General features: G+C 41.3%; 1 protein-coding gene across 5 annotated transcripts in view; it reads right to left on the bottom strand.

Moving 5' to 3' along the window:
* Positions 1–16,195, bottom strand: part of ZFYVE9 (zinc finger FYVE-type containing 9) — a 63,084-nt gene that overhangs the window by 15,091 nt on the left and 31,798 nt on the right. For all 5 annotated transcript variants that reach the window (XM_068953132.1, XM_068953137.1, XM_068953133.1 and 2 more), the window contains 6 exons: positions 15,983–16,082; positions 12,075–12,251; positions 11,562–11,731; positions 10,665–10,788; positions 8,762–8,884; positions 7,423–7,578 (listed from right to left, as the gene is read on the bottom strand). In XM_068953132.1, the coding sequence (XP_068809233.1) occupies positions 7,423–7,578; positions 8,762–8,884; positions 10,665–10,788; positions 11,562–11,731; positions 12,075–12,251; positions 15,983–16,082 (850 nt within the window). The remainder of the gene's footprint in view (positions 1–7,422; positions 7,579–8,761; positions 8,885–10,664; positions 10,789–11,561; positions 11,732–12,074; positions 12,252–15,982; positions 16,083–16,195) is intronic.

Raw genomic sequence — 16,195 nt, 5'->3', positions numbered from 1 at the left:
CCTACAATCACAGACCCACCACCTCTCCTTTATAACTCCGTCTTTCTAGCTGTACATGCATATAGAGAAATACACTGCTAAATACATGCAATGCCTACTCCTTTCTTTTCAAGGAAAACAGCTCAAGGAGAGGTGGGTACAAATGCACCTGGTCAAATGATTAATGCCCACTAGTTGCCCTTCCTGTTACGCAAACCAATGAAGTGCCTGCCCAGATATATATTAAACATCTGGGTCATTTGAGAAATTACACAAAAGAGTGTTTATTTAATTAGCATACTTTATGTAAAATGCAACTGGGAAAGACCCAGGGGAGAAATACCACTAATTCTTACTCAAATTTTCACTCTTTGATGCTCTTAATTACCAAAACTGTTTATGCTGGAATGAGCGAATGAATCTGAATGTTGATTAGATTATTACAGCATGCAATGCAGCATTTAACATGAGCAAAGAGCCATGGTGTGATTCCTTTTATCAAACGTTAACAGCAGCGTGTAAATAACGTACAGAACAGCTGATGGCTATTCTCCATAGGAAGATGTGAATATTAATAGTGCTGATTTGCTCTCAAGGAGAAACAAGTAATCTCAGAGAGAACAGTGCGATCGCTGGCGTTCAAGGCATCCACGCAGACCTCTAGGGCTCCTGCGGTGGTGCCAGGGCTTCCCCTGCCGCGGACGCAGAGCTGACCCCGAGGGCGTGCTGCTGCCCGGTCTCCCACGCCTTTATGCTCCCTCCCCTCTTTGCAGAGCACAAAGAACAAGAGCGAAGACAACGCTCCTCACCAGCAGTAACTGCCTCTCAATTTCTCTCACAGTCATCATCCAGCATCCAAAGAGAGACGGCTGAGTAGGAGTTTCTGCTCTCTCTCCACCAACTCATAATGCAATATTTGTAAAAAAAACTGACTCAAGGCAGAGAAAAAGAAACGCTGTGCCTCCCTCTTCTTCCTCATCACGCACATGAACTGGACATGGTGACTGGGAAGTTTCTCCTTTACACACACACACACGCGCACACACACAGAGCATTAGGTCTTCAGTAAGCAAAAAGCACAAGTCACAGAAATGCAACTATAATGAATCCTCAGTCATCCAAATATGATCTTCAAATTAAACCTTCTCCATTTTATACAACAAAATAGCCTAAAAATCATACCCACGCATTTTCAAACACAGGAGAACATAAGAAGTACAATTTTGGCCAGCAAACGAAAGGTTAACCCAGCAAAGAGGTTGGTTTGGTTGGAGGGCGAGGGTGTTAAGTCTGTCCCTTACACTGATCCCCTGCGAAAGTCTCAAGTCATAGCGACTCTCGCTGAAGCCAGTGTCGGCGTAAGAATAAAACTGCTACCGTCAGGTCTGTAGAGAAAGGCTCCTTTTATACCTCCAAATCCCAAATAAGAGCAGGCTTTTCCATCCTATTCAAACGGCTCGGCACCTTGAGTTGGATTCTTCTCGCTGTGCCCGCAAGGCGCTGCGCAAACCAAGCTCCCAGGTTCCCTGATAAAAGGCAACGGGGTTCAGCGGCCCGGGCGCCCCGTGCCAGGGTGAGGCCCGCTCGCGCTTTGTGGCCGGCCTGCAAAGCCCATTTGTAATTTTACACGCGCACGCGAGCCAGAGCTGGCGGCCGCAGCCCAGAGCTCACGCCAGGATTCCCAGCGCTCACAACTGCTGTAAGCGCTCAGCTGATGCAAAGCAGCCGTTCCTCAACCGTTCCTCAACCGGAAGGACTCGAGTGATTAACGGAGCCACATGAAAGGCTGTCAGCTGCTGAGCAGCACTGCTCCTGCCCAGCTGCAAACGCGGGTCTTGGCCAGCCTGTGCCTGCTCAGCGAACGCACCAGCCATCCCTCCCGTGAGGGCAAACCAAGGCACTAATCGGTGTTCAGGAAAGATTTTCTCTGATCTAAAATAGCTGCTGGCATCCTTCTGTCTCAACTCTGCTCGTTTCCAGTTCCCACCCACCCCTCTTCTTCATTTATACTTCCTTCTTCCCTTCCCATCTGCTATTATCCAAACAGACACTACAGACTGGCTAGTAAAATCACCTGGTGCGGTTCTTGGTTCCAACACCGTGACCCTAATAGTCCTCTCTAACCTTAAAACGTATAAAATGCATGAACTGTTTAACTGAACTTAATTCTGCACCCTAATGTGCTTTTTGTGCGAAAGAGGGTAGGCAAAACTCAGCTGTACAAAACCGGGTGGTTCGGCAACGCCAAGTGCTGCCCACCGCCATGACAAAGCGATCTAACGTTTCCACTTGTGACTGACGCCAAGCGCTGCAGCAGAAGGGGACGACTACTTATTTTCCCCGTTTCAGGAGATGGCGCTTCAAGGCTCACGCGCTTGGGCTGCCTTAGCAAGACTCTTCTCAGCCAACAGAAACATGAAAAACCCTGCAAGAGAGGAATCTGCGACTCAGCTATTCAGTGCTTTGCTACCATACGCCACGGCTTTATAAATTACTCCTTTTGACACAGGCAGCGGATGCAGCGCAGGCTCCAATAGGTTTCCACTATGAAGAGGACAAACTCTTGGGATTAGGTGACTGTGCTGCAACTCTGTTTATAAGAACATGCAACCTCCTGCTTTGTGGAGCGCACGGGAAGAATCCAACAGCAAGCGTCTTCCTACCCACCTCCCTAGTGCTCTTCACGACCAGCAAGCCCGAGTCAAAAAGCCTTTTTGGGCTTCTCTCACAAACATCTCTGCGCTCTGCAGGGTTGTCAGCCTTTCCTCTCTGTCCTGACTTTGAAGGCTGTTCCAAGTCAAGGCCCCACTTATAAGTTATTAAACATTCACAAACTTCCAAACACTTTTCATTTGTGTGGACACAATCTGCCATCCAGCTGCTTTAAATAAAGGGCAGCTATTAACAAGTGAACAAGATCAAACCCAACATCATTACACGTTTTAAGCATCGAACAGTATTTCAGCAGCCTGTAGAGAAAGTGCAGCTGTCGGAAGAACTCTCAAAAAAGCTCCTTCTCAAAGACATGTCATTTAATTTACAAAATAACACAGCTTCCTTTCTAAAGGAGATAAACTTGGAGTAATCCTGGAGTGAACAGAAAGGTGCCTTTCCTTATATTAAATTCGAGCACCTAACATTAGACAATTAATATTATTACTTAGAAAGTGCCGTAAGTGTGTGTGATGCATCTAAAGCAGCTTTGCAGGAAGTCGGAATCTATCCTTGTTCTCAATTATACTGGATTACCCTTGACCTTAAATCCAAAGCAGCTCTATGAAGTCCTTTAGAAAAATCACGCATCCACGGATGTGACTTTCTCTTTGGTCGTGATCCATACTCTTTTGAACCCTTCACTTAGGCATCTTCCCCTACTGAACAATATACTTTGCCTATCAGTTTGGCAATCCTTTCTGGACTCCCATAAAACAGTTCCTACCAGGAAAGCTAAAGTAAAAAGATTCTGCATTTCTTTTTTGCCTCCAGTACATGATGAAGCCAGGAACAGTGAGGTTACATTCCTGATACGTGCCCCATACCATTTGGTTAATCCCAGGTCCGAAGGCTGGTTTCAGCATCCAGTCTCGGGGCAAGCACGCGCATGCAGCTTGGGGGAGCGGGAGCTGTGTCTGCCAGGCCTCGTTCCACAGTCACCAGTAACAGCCAAGAACCGCCGAGCACCGAACACTGTGCCAGCGTCCTGCAAACCCCAGCACCCCAGTTCCCCAGCAGCAGATCCAAAGCAGTATTCACCTGGGGATAATCTTGCCAGCTGCATTTTCTTCAAGAGCAAACACACACACACACTCTTTGGAAATGCAACACAACCCCACTTCACTGCCACACCACGGGCCAAGAGACAAGGAAGAGATAAGGCCATGGACGTAACATACTGGCACAACATGTTTGTCAGCCTTTTATTGAAGCACTTCAGCAAGTAATTCAGAAAGAACTTACTCATACTGACAAGGGACACAATGCTCCACTCACTAGCAACGTGCGCAGCAGTTATCAGCGTCCAAAACTTCCTCAAACTACAGTGGGGCGGTCTTCCAAACAGTCACCCTCCCACCTTGTATCCGATCTGGTTTTGTGTCCATCTGTTCATGAGACACTTGGCAAGGGTGCATTATTTACTCAGTTAGCCTGTTCTTCGTTCAAAACATCTACATGCACTTCTTTATAGATCCACTCTCTATTAGCGACAGGTTTATTTAATTAAAATCAGGCTACGTAAAAAATGTGCTAAAAGTATAATTCAGAACAATCTACCCTCATCCAGAACACCCCCAAAAATACAGACATAACAAACCCATTTCAAGAGTTGTTGCCACAAACCCATTTCAAGAGTTGCCAGAGTTACATTTTCCTTACAAAAGTAACAGCAGCATTTATTGTACTCCGCCAGAGAAGAGATGATGCACTAAGGCCTATCTAGCAGCTCTACACTGACGCATCCAACTGCTTCAAAGTACCCATTCAGATGGACAGAAGTTCTCATGTTTCCATTCACTGGACCTGCTGCCAGGCTTATAAACCAACAGACATGGATAATCCTGGGATTACTACTACAACAGAAACCATTAGCTTTCAATTTCAAAACAAGCAAAGCAACACAGCAGGGATCTTGATGACAAAGGAGCCAGAGGAAAAATAAAGTAAGAGAAACAGAACAGCAATTAATACTTGCCTTAATCAACAACTTTGCAATTTATTATACCTCACATGCATGCAGCCTATAGCGAAAAATCTCCTTTTTCCTTCCAAATCTCTTCATTGTTTTACAATTATAAAGTCCTAACACCAGACCACAGCTTGGGTTTGAAGACTTCTCATAAAAACAACATTAATGAAGGTTCAGAGCGCTGCTGCAACAGACTGAAATCTTATCCAAGCTGAAACAGGAGACAAATCCAAAGGACGACCTGGGCTCTGCTGCCCCTGCTTGCACATGCCCGAAGCACGTTCGCAGCGAAGGGCTGAGAGCAGTACCCAGCGCCGAGGACAGGATCGCCCCTGAGTAACAACCTCTGAGGAGAGCAGAAACATCTGGGAAGAGGCACAAGTACATACAAATTTTTGCTTCTAGGCTCGAATGCACAATTCAAAATTGAGCAGGAAGAGCTAGTAAATAAATGGCTCATAGAAAAAAAAAGACTGATACAGATTTGGGCTTTAATTAAATAAACGTGGAGGAAAATTAAATGTATATTTTTCAGTTAAAAACAAATGCAACAACAAAACCAAACTCATTCCAAAACAAGATCGACATCCCTATATGAAATTCTTGTTTCCAGTCCAGTAAAGAATACTGTGTGTGTCTTTTCATTCTGTGACTGTTTTTAAGAAAACATTTACTATAGCGGATAAATAAAACACACCCACAAAATTTATTTCAGCTTCCTAACTGCAAAATAAATTCAAATCAATAGATTATATAATGAAAAATCAAACTGTGAGGCAGGGTTTCAAACAGCCTCTAATTTCTACAGGGGCTTCTCATTCACTCTAAATCTCAACCATCTAATCTCCAGAAGAAATGCAGTACCTCCAAAAAAGAACAAAATTTGGAAGCGTGGATGCATCTGCAACAGCACGCAAACTGCTAACCGCTTCCAAGGGATTACAGCCTCCAAACTGAAACCCCCACAGCACCATATCCTGCCTCTCTAGCTGAAAAATGTTGAAAACAGCCAGAGCTGCAAATATGCTAACATATACTTCTCTCTCCCATACACACATGACTGGGAAAGAAAAAAGGATGGGTATTGACAGGCGGCATTACAAAACGTTATGGGAATTTATCTAGGTGCTATGGTCTATGATAGCTTCAGTGCTGTTTGGTATTATACCATACATATATCTACTCAAGGTGGGTATTTGTTTCTGTTACGTGTCTGAAATACGAGATAGCGCAAATACTAACAAAAGGACATTAAAGAGTGGAATTCTTAAACACTGAAGTTTGGTTTCTGATTAAAAATTGTACAATCGCAAGCAGCATTTTGCACCACTGCAATTGTAGGATATCAAATTACTACCACTAGAGCACTAAAAAAGGAATTCCAAATACATTATGCGGGAGATATAAATTATGTATGTCTGAAGTGCAATTATACAGAGCTTCACTGCAATATATACAAACTGGAATTATATTTGTGCATATATTTTTTTTTTCTTCATATTTATCTCTCTCTGAATACCATCATAATTAGAACATAAGGCATTGCAAATAAGTGAGGTTTGGAAATGCATTTGCTTCCAGGGTACATGAACTGCATTATGACATACAATAATAGCATATTTGGAACCTGGCGACCTCTCTGGACAAACTGACCTTTGTGTAACAAGACATCTGATGAGAAAAAAATCTTTTCAATTATTTCATTAAACAGTTGGATTCAGACACTGCAAAGGCATTGTGAACGATTACTCAGAACCCTTTGTATATGTATTTTCAGTGTATAGCCCCGCACTGCATGCGATGCTACTTCACCTTTGAAAAACTAGCTTTTATTTTCTAACCAGTGGAACCAAGCACTTGTGTTTTTCCTTATCACGCAAGGTTTTTTGAATTCTAAGGTCCAACAATAGTTAAAAGTGGCAGCCCATTTACCCAGCAAATGTAAAATGTATAAAGCTTTACGTAATATAATCTTGTGATGGAGATACTAAAATCCAATACTCAGGGATAATTACTGCAACACATACAATTCACTCCAAGCATATATACACACACACACACACACACACATACACATAAACTTTACAGTATAATTATCTCCATAATGTGGCAATAGACATATCCTATAGGAATCAGACTTTTGAACTACCTGGTTCGAGGATACTGAACATTGTATGCACAGTGATTCTCTAAATTTTCTGATTCTTTAGAAAAGCTACCCTTACTTCATAACGGAAAAAAAAAAAAAAAAAGTTATGTTAGTACAGTACCCATAAGCCCTGCTGAGCATCCTACTACACTTGACACTAAAAGAAGTAAGAGTATTAATTTCAGATGTGTTACCCTTATTCAAATTTTAAGCCCCACACCTGGCAGAGGTAGCCAGAGTAGACATTAAGCAACTGCTGCTGAATGCAAAGGTTGCTGCAGAGACGGTCCTCCTGCTCCATTGCTATAATAATCCATGCAGGGCCTTTACACATGAGACTTACTGCGTGCTGGCACCCAGAGGAAGGCTGGAGGATCTTTAGAGCAGCTCCCCATGTTACCAACACCTCACTAGCACTTTTATTTGTAGTAGTAGTAGATAGTGTAGGTAGTAATCACCAATAAAAACTCAGTCCCCTGTCAGCTTTGATCTTTATTCTCTTTTTATATTCCTTTAAACAAAAGTAGACATTTTTTAAACGATAGAAACGTGAGTGTCTGATCCAGTACTATCATCCATCCAACCCAGTCTTCACAGAAAGCATTCCTACCTGCTAAGGCATCCCGATAAAGTTGCACAAAATGGTTAAATATATCCTTGGGCAAACACTTCTCATCAGGCAAACACTGCAGGAGAATCACTATCTCTGACTGCCCCACTGCATGCATCCCTTTTGTAGTGAAGCACCAGCACTTCCTGTTCACATCTGCAGAGAGGAAAACAGATCAAAACACAAAATCAGAATTTCACAAAACATGCCTAAATTTCACTACAGAAAGACAGCTGTTGTAGGAATCAGTTTTACAGCATGCATGGTTCTGGGATCTGTCACACAGACAAATAACGTTCTAAATTTGTTACCTTACAAGCAAGCACATCCAAAACAAAAGCAGCTCAACAATTCTGGGTTGGCAGCTAAGCAAGAGCCACAGCATTATGGCTCCCAGTCAGATCTTGGGATTAACATCACAGAGCAGACCTTTAGCAGTTTCTGTACCCAAATTATAGCACAGGATTGGAATGGGAATGAAAGGGGACAAAGCCAGACTGCTGGCTGTGCACTCCACAATCCTGACAGCTAAACCAGTTTCAAACAGATCTCTCTCTCTCTCAATGGATAGCTGGGAATGTCAGGTGTTTTCATGAGATGTCAGTGTTTTCTTTCCCTTCACAGGAATGTTGGTGTAACATATGCTCTAATCTTCACAATTCATTTGCTGAGACTACTAAGTTAATAGAGTAAAATCTTTCTCGTAGGTGTGTGTGTGCACACAAAAATTTACTGCTACCTAGTCAGGTGCTGAGAGATTTATAAGCAACAATTTACTGTATGAATATTTCACAGAATCAGAACACTTTGCTACAAAACTGTCCTTTTCAATTTTTCAAATAAGGATTTCTTACCCAGCAGAGACCAACTGAAGTACTAGAATTAGAGGCAACCTATATGCCTCCCCATTTGTCTCTCCCTCCCTCCGTGCATATACATACATGCATAGTATAGAAAAGGGTATGAGAGATGCCACAGGATCCTGTCTGCTTTTTCCAGAATAGGAAGACAAGGAAATGAGTTCAGCAACCAGAGGAAGAACGAGTGATAAAATAGCTTGCCTTATTCAGCAGACAGGAGATGGAGCCTCCAGTCTCAATTTTTGACACTATTATCACTCTAGTTTATATTTCCTATACAAAATTATCTGTATCAGTGCCTAAAGCACTGGAAAAGAGTCTTTCATAATATAACTTAATATGGCTAAGTACAAAGTTTTAAGTCCATGCACATTTCCAGAGACTATCCTACCAAATAAAAATGCTGCCGTTCCTAGGAATAACATACATATTATTCCCCACCCCACCCCCACCAAGCCTTAATTAATAACAGAACTTACAATTTACGATTTTTACCATAGACAGCAAATTAGCATTTAAAACAAATACAAGAGGGTCAGGGCCACCATCCTCCAGCTGCTGCATAACAGAGATCTGAGAAGGTCTCTCTTCTACCGCATAGTCTATAAACGAAACAAGTAAACACATAGTGAAGTCATTAACTTATTGGTACAGTACTGTATATTATAACCAATAAAGTCTGGCTCTAATGCATTTTGCCTGACCTTTTAAAAAACTTTTTTTTAAGTATTGTTGATGTGATTGTTTGTTTTCCCAGTATATTCAAACTTCAATACCGTTCAGGTGCATAACCCCTGTACACCCTTTCGGAAAGTGCAGTTTGCTTTATAAATCAACTTTTTTTTGTATGTATCTACTGGAGGAGAAAATAGAAATCAAATCAAAATGTGCCATAGTGTCAACTGAAATCCCAAATGATAACAAAATCATTTATATCACAGTAAAGCATAGCAGCATCAGTCCCGGACTAGAAACACAGCACACAGTTCATACCTACTACACAAAACTGACTCTTTCAGTGCATTAGCTAATGGGAAGGTAACAGAAGCGGGGAAACGCTACATAAAACAGCGTTTTTAAAAGAACCTAGAAGGTCTAAATCCAGCATAAAACGGATCCCAAAAGAAAACTCAGAAAATGTTTGTAGTTTCCCTCCATGATTAGCTCCATATGACTAGCAAATGTAAATTTTTCATCCATTTGAGTGATTATAATCTATTCTGCATTTAAGCTTTAACAAAAAAGTAGTTACACTGATGAAAACAGACTTTGAAAGAAACGTATTATCTTTCCTGCTATAATTATCTAGAAAGAAAGGTAATTTCACTTTCTAATGTGAAAAATGTTTTTGGAATGTTTTTAAATAGAATTACAATATTGGAAGAAGTAAAATGTTGCAAAGAGAATCCAGTATGTGACAGCACATGAAACAAAATCATCTTAGCATACAAAATAAGATTTACGTGAGGACATCTATATAAAATTCATGTGCTTGTAAGATGTGGGCTGTGTGCAGAAAAGTATAGTGTAGCCTAAGTAGTTCACTCCTTGTTTCTTTATTGTGGAAGAGACTGAATAATTAGGCACCCACATGAGCAGCTAACACAGAATGAAACAGATTTGTTTTGAAATGAAATGCTGCTTGCATATTTGTTTTTGACAGTACCCTGCAATAAAAGGTTACTTCCTGCTTAACATTAAAAATATATTCTGCCAGCAAAAAATTTAATAGAAATATAAAAATCAAAGATGAAATATAAGCTAATCCCAGGAATGCATTATAGGATGTCATGAACCAGACTGTGGCAAGCAACTATTGGAGAAAGAAAAAAAGAAATGTTTTTTTGCCTTTTAAAAATTAGTTTTCCTTTCTCTGAATCCTCCTCCATTTGGATACTCTGGGAGTGGACATCACAATTACTAGAAGCTTCACTGCAGGCCAAGCTGTGTAACGGTGCCATCGAATTCAGTGCTCTGGGATGCCTCAGACAGAGTGGATGTTCCAAGAGCTTTCAGCAAAGGGAAACATGAATATTCATAAGGCTAATTAAAACATATCTCTGTGTGGAACATTCCCCACAGTCTGATTAGTGGGGGGGAAAAAAAAAAAGCACTTCTTTCTGGACTGAAGTTAATTTTCTTTTTGCTTTGTGTTTTACCTTTGACAGTAATTTCCTTGCAAGAATGGGGCTCTTCCTGGATGCTAACAAGGATCAATGATGCAAACGAGCGTCACGACATTTAGCCATATGAGCACTTATTGGGAATTTCTTCAGGTCTTCAGCGTATTGCCAACATCTTATTCTTAAAATAAATGTAGTAACTTAATGGGTTAACTGCAACTGGTAAGCATCGAAGCTAGCTGCCAGTTTTCCCTCTCACCTCCTTTTACTCCAGTGGAGATGAGAATTGGAGGAAGACCATCTTCAGGAATTAGATTCATTGCACTGCCAACAGGACTGCCAACCTGAGTTATACTTCCCGAGAATACCGAAGTGTTATCAGTCTACAAGAAGCAAATGATAAAAAAGTACAACATTACAAAAGTAATAATGATAAAAATATAAGAGATGGCTGACTAGATTGCTAGATGTAAGTGAAGGAGTTTTGTCTCTGCAAGAGAATCAGAAGTACCAAGCTAACTTGGCTCTTAAAAACAGACGATAATGACGACTACTGTGTGCGAACTACACTAAAAAGCCTACTTAAACAGAGACTGCATCTCCTTTCTTTACTACCACACATACCCATTTCCTTACAAAATGTAAAGAGAGTACCTGTGCTCATCTGACCTTTTGCAAAGTCTCAATTCCTCTCATACGGAATATAGTGCTTTTAATACTGTTAGATTACAGCTGTGTTTTCATGCATAAATCTTTCTAGAAGAAAATATGTCAAATAAAATATTCTTCTGCTTAGCACTGTCACAAAGAGTGACAGTTCTTGTTTCAAACACCTTACCGACCACAACTTAGCTTTTCTAAAACATGCATTACACAAACATACACAAGCTGTACAGCCTAAAACTTTGAAGCCACCTAGCATGTGGACCTCAAACACCGCTTCGTGTTCTGCCACAGAAGAGTTCATTTCAGTCCAAAACATGCTTGTTTCCATACTCTGCAAACATTAAAGTGAGGGCACTTAATATGCAACCCAAACAGGCCTCAATAGCTTTCCCAGAACGGTCTTACTGAAATCACCATAGAGGTTAATATACTATTCATGACCAGAGCAAGCACGGTATTTTGAGCACTGACTAGCGTAACGCGTCCTTACTTCGGCTGATGAAGTGTTGTTCGTCACAGGCTTTGTTGGATCATGTGACACTGCTAAGGTTCCCGTGGAAGTTGTCCCAGCCACTGTCAGTTTTGCTGCATCGGCAACTTCTCCATTGGGTAATATCCCATCAGCAAACCAAACACGCCTTTGTTCTCTAGGCTGAGCCACTAGAGAGAAAAAAAACATCGGATTTAACATCTCACAACATTGACTGGGAAATTTGAGTACAGAAAAGCAAAAAAAAAAAAAAATTAATACAGAGAGAAATGTGGGCTGGAAGGGACTTGCGACATCCTCTAGTCCATTGCCTGTGGCAGCACCATGTGTAGCCTAAGACGCGCCTCTGCTGAGAACGGTTTACTTGCCCTTAAAAACCTGACCTCCCTACTGAGGGCAGGCATGTTGCAACTGGCACTAGCCAGAGTGTTTGGAAGGGATGAAGTGCAGGTATTTTTACCAACTTTTTACTACAGCTAAACGGAAAGAAAAAAAGAATAGAAGTATTCTTACCTTCTGCTCCAGGATGCTTTAAAACTCCCACAGGTACCATGACAGTGGGAGGCGGGGAGCTCAGGGCGCCTGAAGCCTGAGCCTGCTGCAAAGGAGGGATAGTAGAACAGTATTCAGCAGGATTGTTAGGGTTAGGACTCTGGCTTGAGGCACTCATCATGTTCTCCCAGGCTTGAGCTAAAGCAAACAGAGAACAAGCAACATGAGCACAGAGGAACGTGCCTAACACTCCATAAAACTGTGCTAAGTTCTCCGCCACTGAGCTCTGAGCTCTGCCACCTTCCAAGGGCCATCTCTCTTCCTTCATTTAAAAGCCCAGGAAACTGTTAAAGAACAAAATGCACAGTGAAAATGCACGCAGAAAGAGCACTGATGCTACGCAGTAAAAATATCACCTCGTTTTGAAATTTCTGAAATTGATAACAACGAACTTTGACCTGAATAGTGCTTAGTTCCTCATCCCTCATTTTGTTTCCTCTTCAAAGATTTAATTTAAAACACTCAATTCTTATATGTTTACCACCGCTGTATTCTATAAGAGCCTACCAAGCAACGCTTTAGTTCCTATTGCGAATGTTTGATAAACTACCGGACAATTGAGCAGGTTTCTCTTCTCTGCACGAGAAAAGCACCTTGCATTTGTTTATATCCAAGGCACATCAGTACACACCAACAACTTATATTCCTAATTATAAAAAAGCTCACGCTATTAATTTCTGAAGACACGACTTGAGCCTTAATCCTACTGCCCAAACTACGTCACATTACAACTTCTCTGTCAACAACATCCACCACAGAGATGCTATTTCTTTTGCAACTTTAAGAAAGGCCTGTAGCTATGCAAGGTACCAGGAAACTTACACCTTCAAGCTTATGCGCATGTTACAAATAAAGCATTCCTCTAATCGGGCGCAGGTATCCTGCCACCTGAGCCCTTTTCAGAACAGCTAAGAAAATCTGAATAAATCACGTACATATTTGGCTTCCTTTGGCTACGAATCGCCAGAAAGCCATGGAAAGCATAACAAGACTGAAGTAACAAACGGAACACAGCAGGACATAACCCCCTCCCTCCTCCTCCCACCGACCTGCAGCACCAACAGAGTGAAATACCTGTCACGACAAAGGCATTGACATTTCCTTTTGAGAAGAGGGATTAATTAAATTCAAGTGTTTTAAACAGCAATTCTGCACCCTCTTAAGAGTATAGGTCTTGAAAGAAGAAAGAGTTAAAAACGCACAAATAAAAGTTACATCTCTAGGATCCCTTTATTAGAATTTTCATAGGAAGGTAAAAGAACATTTTTAAAGTCTTCCCTCAATCAAGCAAAGTGCCAACTCAGCATACCTATCAATTGAAAGTACAGCAAAAGCAGCGTGGAAACTTATTAAGCACATAGCCTGTCCATGGACAAGCGCCAGAAAACACGCACACACAAAAAAGTGAAACGCAAACTTGAAGCTGAATATTTCATCCAAATCAAATAATTGTTTTTAAAGTATAATTCCTACCCCCATTTGCAAATCCGTGCAAAGAGTAATGCTTATCCTGCTGCACTCAGTGAAAAAAAATCTGAACCTACAAAGAAACTGCCTGGATCAGGAGGGATTCGACATGATCAGGCTACAGGGTAACTAACCAGCAACAGAAAGCATCACTGCAAAGCACTGCAGCAGGCACAGAAACAGAGGTAGCTCACAGGCAAATACACCTAAGTATGCAAGCAGCACTCTCCCTACAATAAAACCAAGCGGTGGTGGCACTGCTCACTGCCATTAATGTGTATCCATGCTGGCAACGAGACAGAAAGGCTTTTAAAAGGAAATCATTATAACACAATCAATTTTATTATGCCTTTTTACAAGAACACTTTTGGTTTCACTGAAATATTTTCAGATGCCTCCTCTCCCCCAACTGAAAACAAATCCTACTCACCACAAAAGGAGCCAGCTGTCTTTTGCCAGGTGTGCGTACACTTCCTTGTTCTTGAACACCTTGAAATGTGCTACCTTCTCCATCTCAAAATGTAGCATTTTAAAGGCCCTTCAACAGTGTCATCTTCAAGACTCAGTCTTAATTCTTTGATATTACAATCTACAACGTTCTGCCACCTTACATATTTGGCTACAGTGAAGAACTATTAATAATTAAAACCTACCACTTCTTTTTTCCAAGCACTGCACAAAGATTGTCTTATTAAGCTTTAATCTTTTTTGAGACAGAAAAGAATTACTCCTGTTTAGTAACAGAAATTGTCTACTAATTTTGGATGCTCATCTCAAGACTAAGCACTCAGTTATTTTCAACTGAACCTGCACCTATACTGAACTTCTTTGGAGAAAAATAAACCTATGGACTTCTGAGTTAAGCTAGACGTTCACAAAAATTAACAGATCTGAAAACAGCACCCCAAATACTCTATTATAAAATAAGATGTAAAGATACCACCATCTATCTTGTCTGAACTCCAACATACAACAGAAATTTTCCTATTTAACTCTTGGTTAAACCATAGCAGCCATCTTATTGCAAAGCCTTCAAACTTTATCTAAACATTTGCAGCCGCAGAAGTTCCACGCTAACTCCCCAGTAGTTAATAGCATAGTCATCCTAAAGGCTGGAAGTTTGTGTTTCGAAGGCGAATTTGTCTGACTTCTCATTCTACCCAAGGCACGTTGGAATGCACCTGTCAGACCTTCTGCTGCAACCAAAGAAACTTCTGTCATCAAGTTGCAGTTATCCGGATACATACTTGTACACCAAGATCCAGTCACCTCTTCATCTTACCATTAATAAACCAAAGATGGAGCGCCTCGAATTTCTCATGACGAGACACGTTTTCTCATGATTTAAGCATTCGTGTGGGTCCTCTGTCAACCTAATCCAATTTTTGTATCTTGTGAACCGCAGACATAAAAACTGAACGTTGGGTCTTTCAGTAACAGCTGCCTCAGTGTCATGGAAAATAAGTCAACTGGACAGCATAATTACCCAAATGTAACTGCCAGCTCAGGAAGTCCTTAAAACATTCAGAAGCCTGAGGACATAGGGGGAAGAATACTCTAGGTTTGCCCGGATTTATACCCCATATCTAAACCGTTAACACTACAAAGGATAAAATACTAAAGAGATCCAGTGGCCCTTCGGTTTAAACGAAATACAGCCTTTCCTCATGCCGAGCATAGCTAATATTGCTTTTGTTTATTCTACTTGTTACCTTTGTAACTACCTCTTACTTCTCTCATCCTATGTCCCATCTACACCTTAGCTTTTTAGCCATGACATCATGCTGGGTTTGATCCAGTAAAATGGCCAAGCAAGGATGAGAACTCAGTTCTCAGAGTCTTTTTAGAGACTCTCTTTTTAGATGAGACTTCCTCCTCTAGCACCATGGAGCTCAGGAGTTAGCAGCAAGAACAGCTGGATTATTTTGTGGATAAATACTACTTCCCCATTCCTCTATAGTGCGTAGTCTAGAGCAGGCATAACTGCACAATTCTTCTCTTTGGTACCCGATAAAAGCATGTAAGAGGTTATCCACGCAGACATCAAAGGACAGAGGAGAGTGCTTCCGGTAGCCTCCTGAATTTAAAAAAAAAAAAAAAAAAACCCAAACCCAAACCCACAATTTCTGCAATCCTGCAGAATAGCATTCACAAATGAAAGCTTTCAAACTCATTGCAACCTTACCGGTTTTCACCTTTCGTTAATCACATTCAGTTTAGGAACCCCCAGTCTCCACAGGGATTCCAAGCACGTTTCCCAAGGGCCTTTGCCATGTTAAACACTTGCCCATACAAACAGAGTATTTTGAGCAGGCCAAAGGAAAAATAAAAGGAAGAAATCACCACTGCAGCTCACCACAGAGCCAGTGAAGCCCTGCGTTTCAGAGTCTCCTTCCACTTACCATTCATTAGGACTGAATGGCAGATTACACACACTCTAGCTTCCTTTCGGTCCATGTACAGCAACTTGCATTTCAGGCTGCAGCATGCTGCACAAAAAACCTGGAACCCAAGAGAAAAAAAAAAATAGCGTAATTCAAAAAATGTGACAAACAGATGAATTCAGACAAGAGAATATCTGCAGAGCTCTAGACATCCTAAGTAAGGATGTAAAT

This window comes from Struthio camelus, chromosome 8 (genome assembly GCF_040807025.1).
Source record: "Struthio camelus isolate bStrCam1 chromosome 8, bStrCam1.hap1, whole genome shotgun sequence".
Classification (NCBI taxonomy): Eukaryota; Metazoa; Chordata; class Aves; order Struthioniformes; family Struthionidae; genus Struthio; species Struthio camelus.
Note: the sequence above shows the minus strand (reverse complement) of the source record. Positions and strands in the feature narration are given on the sequence as shown.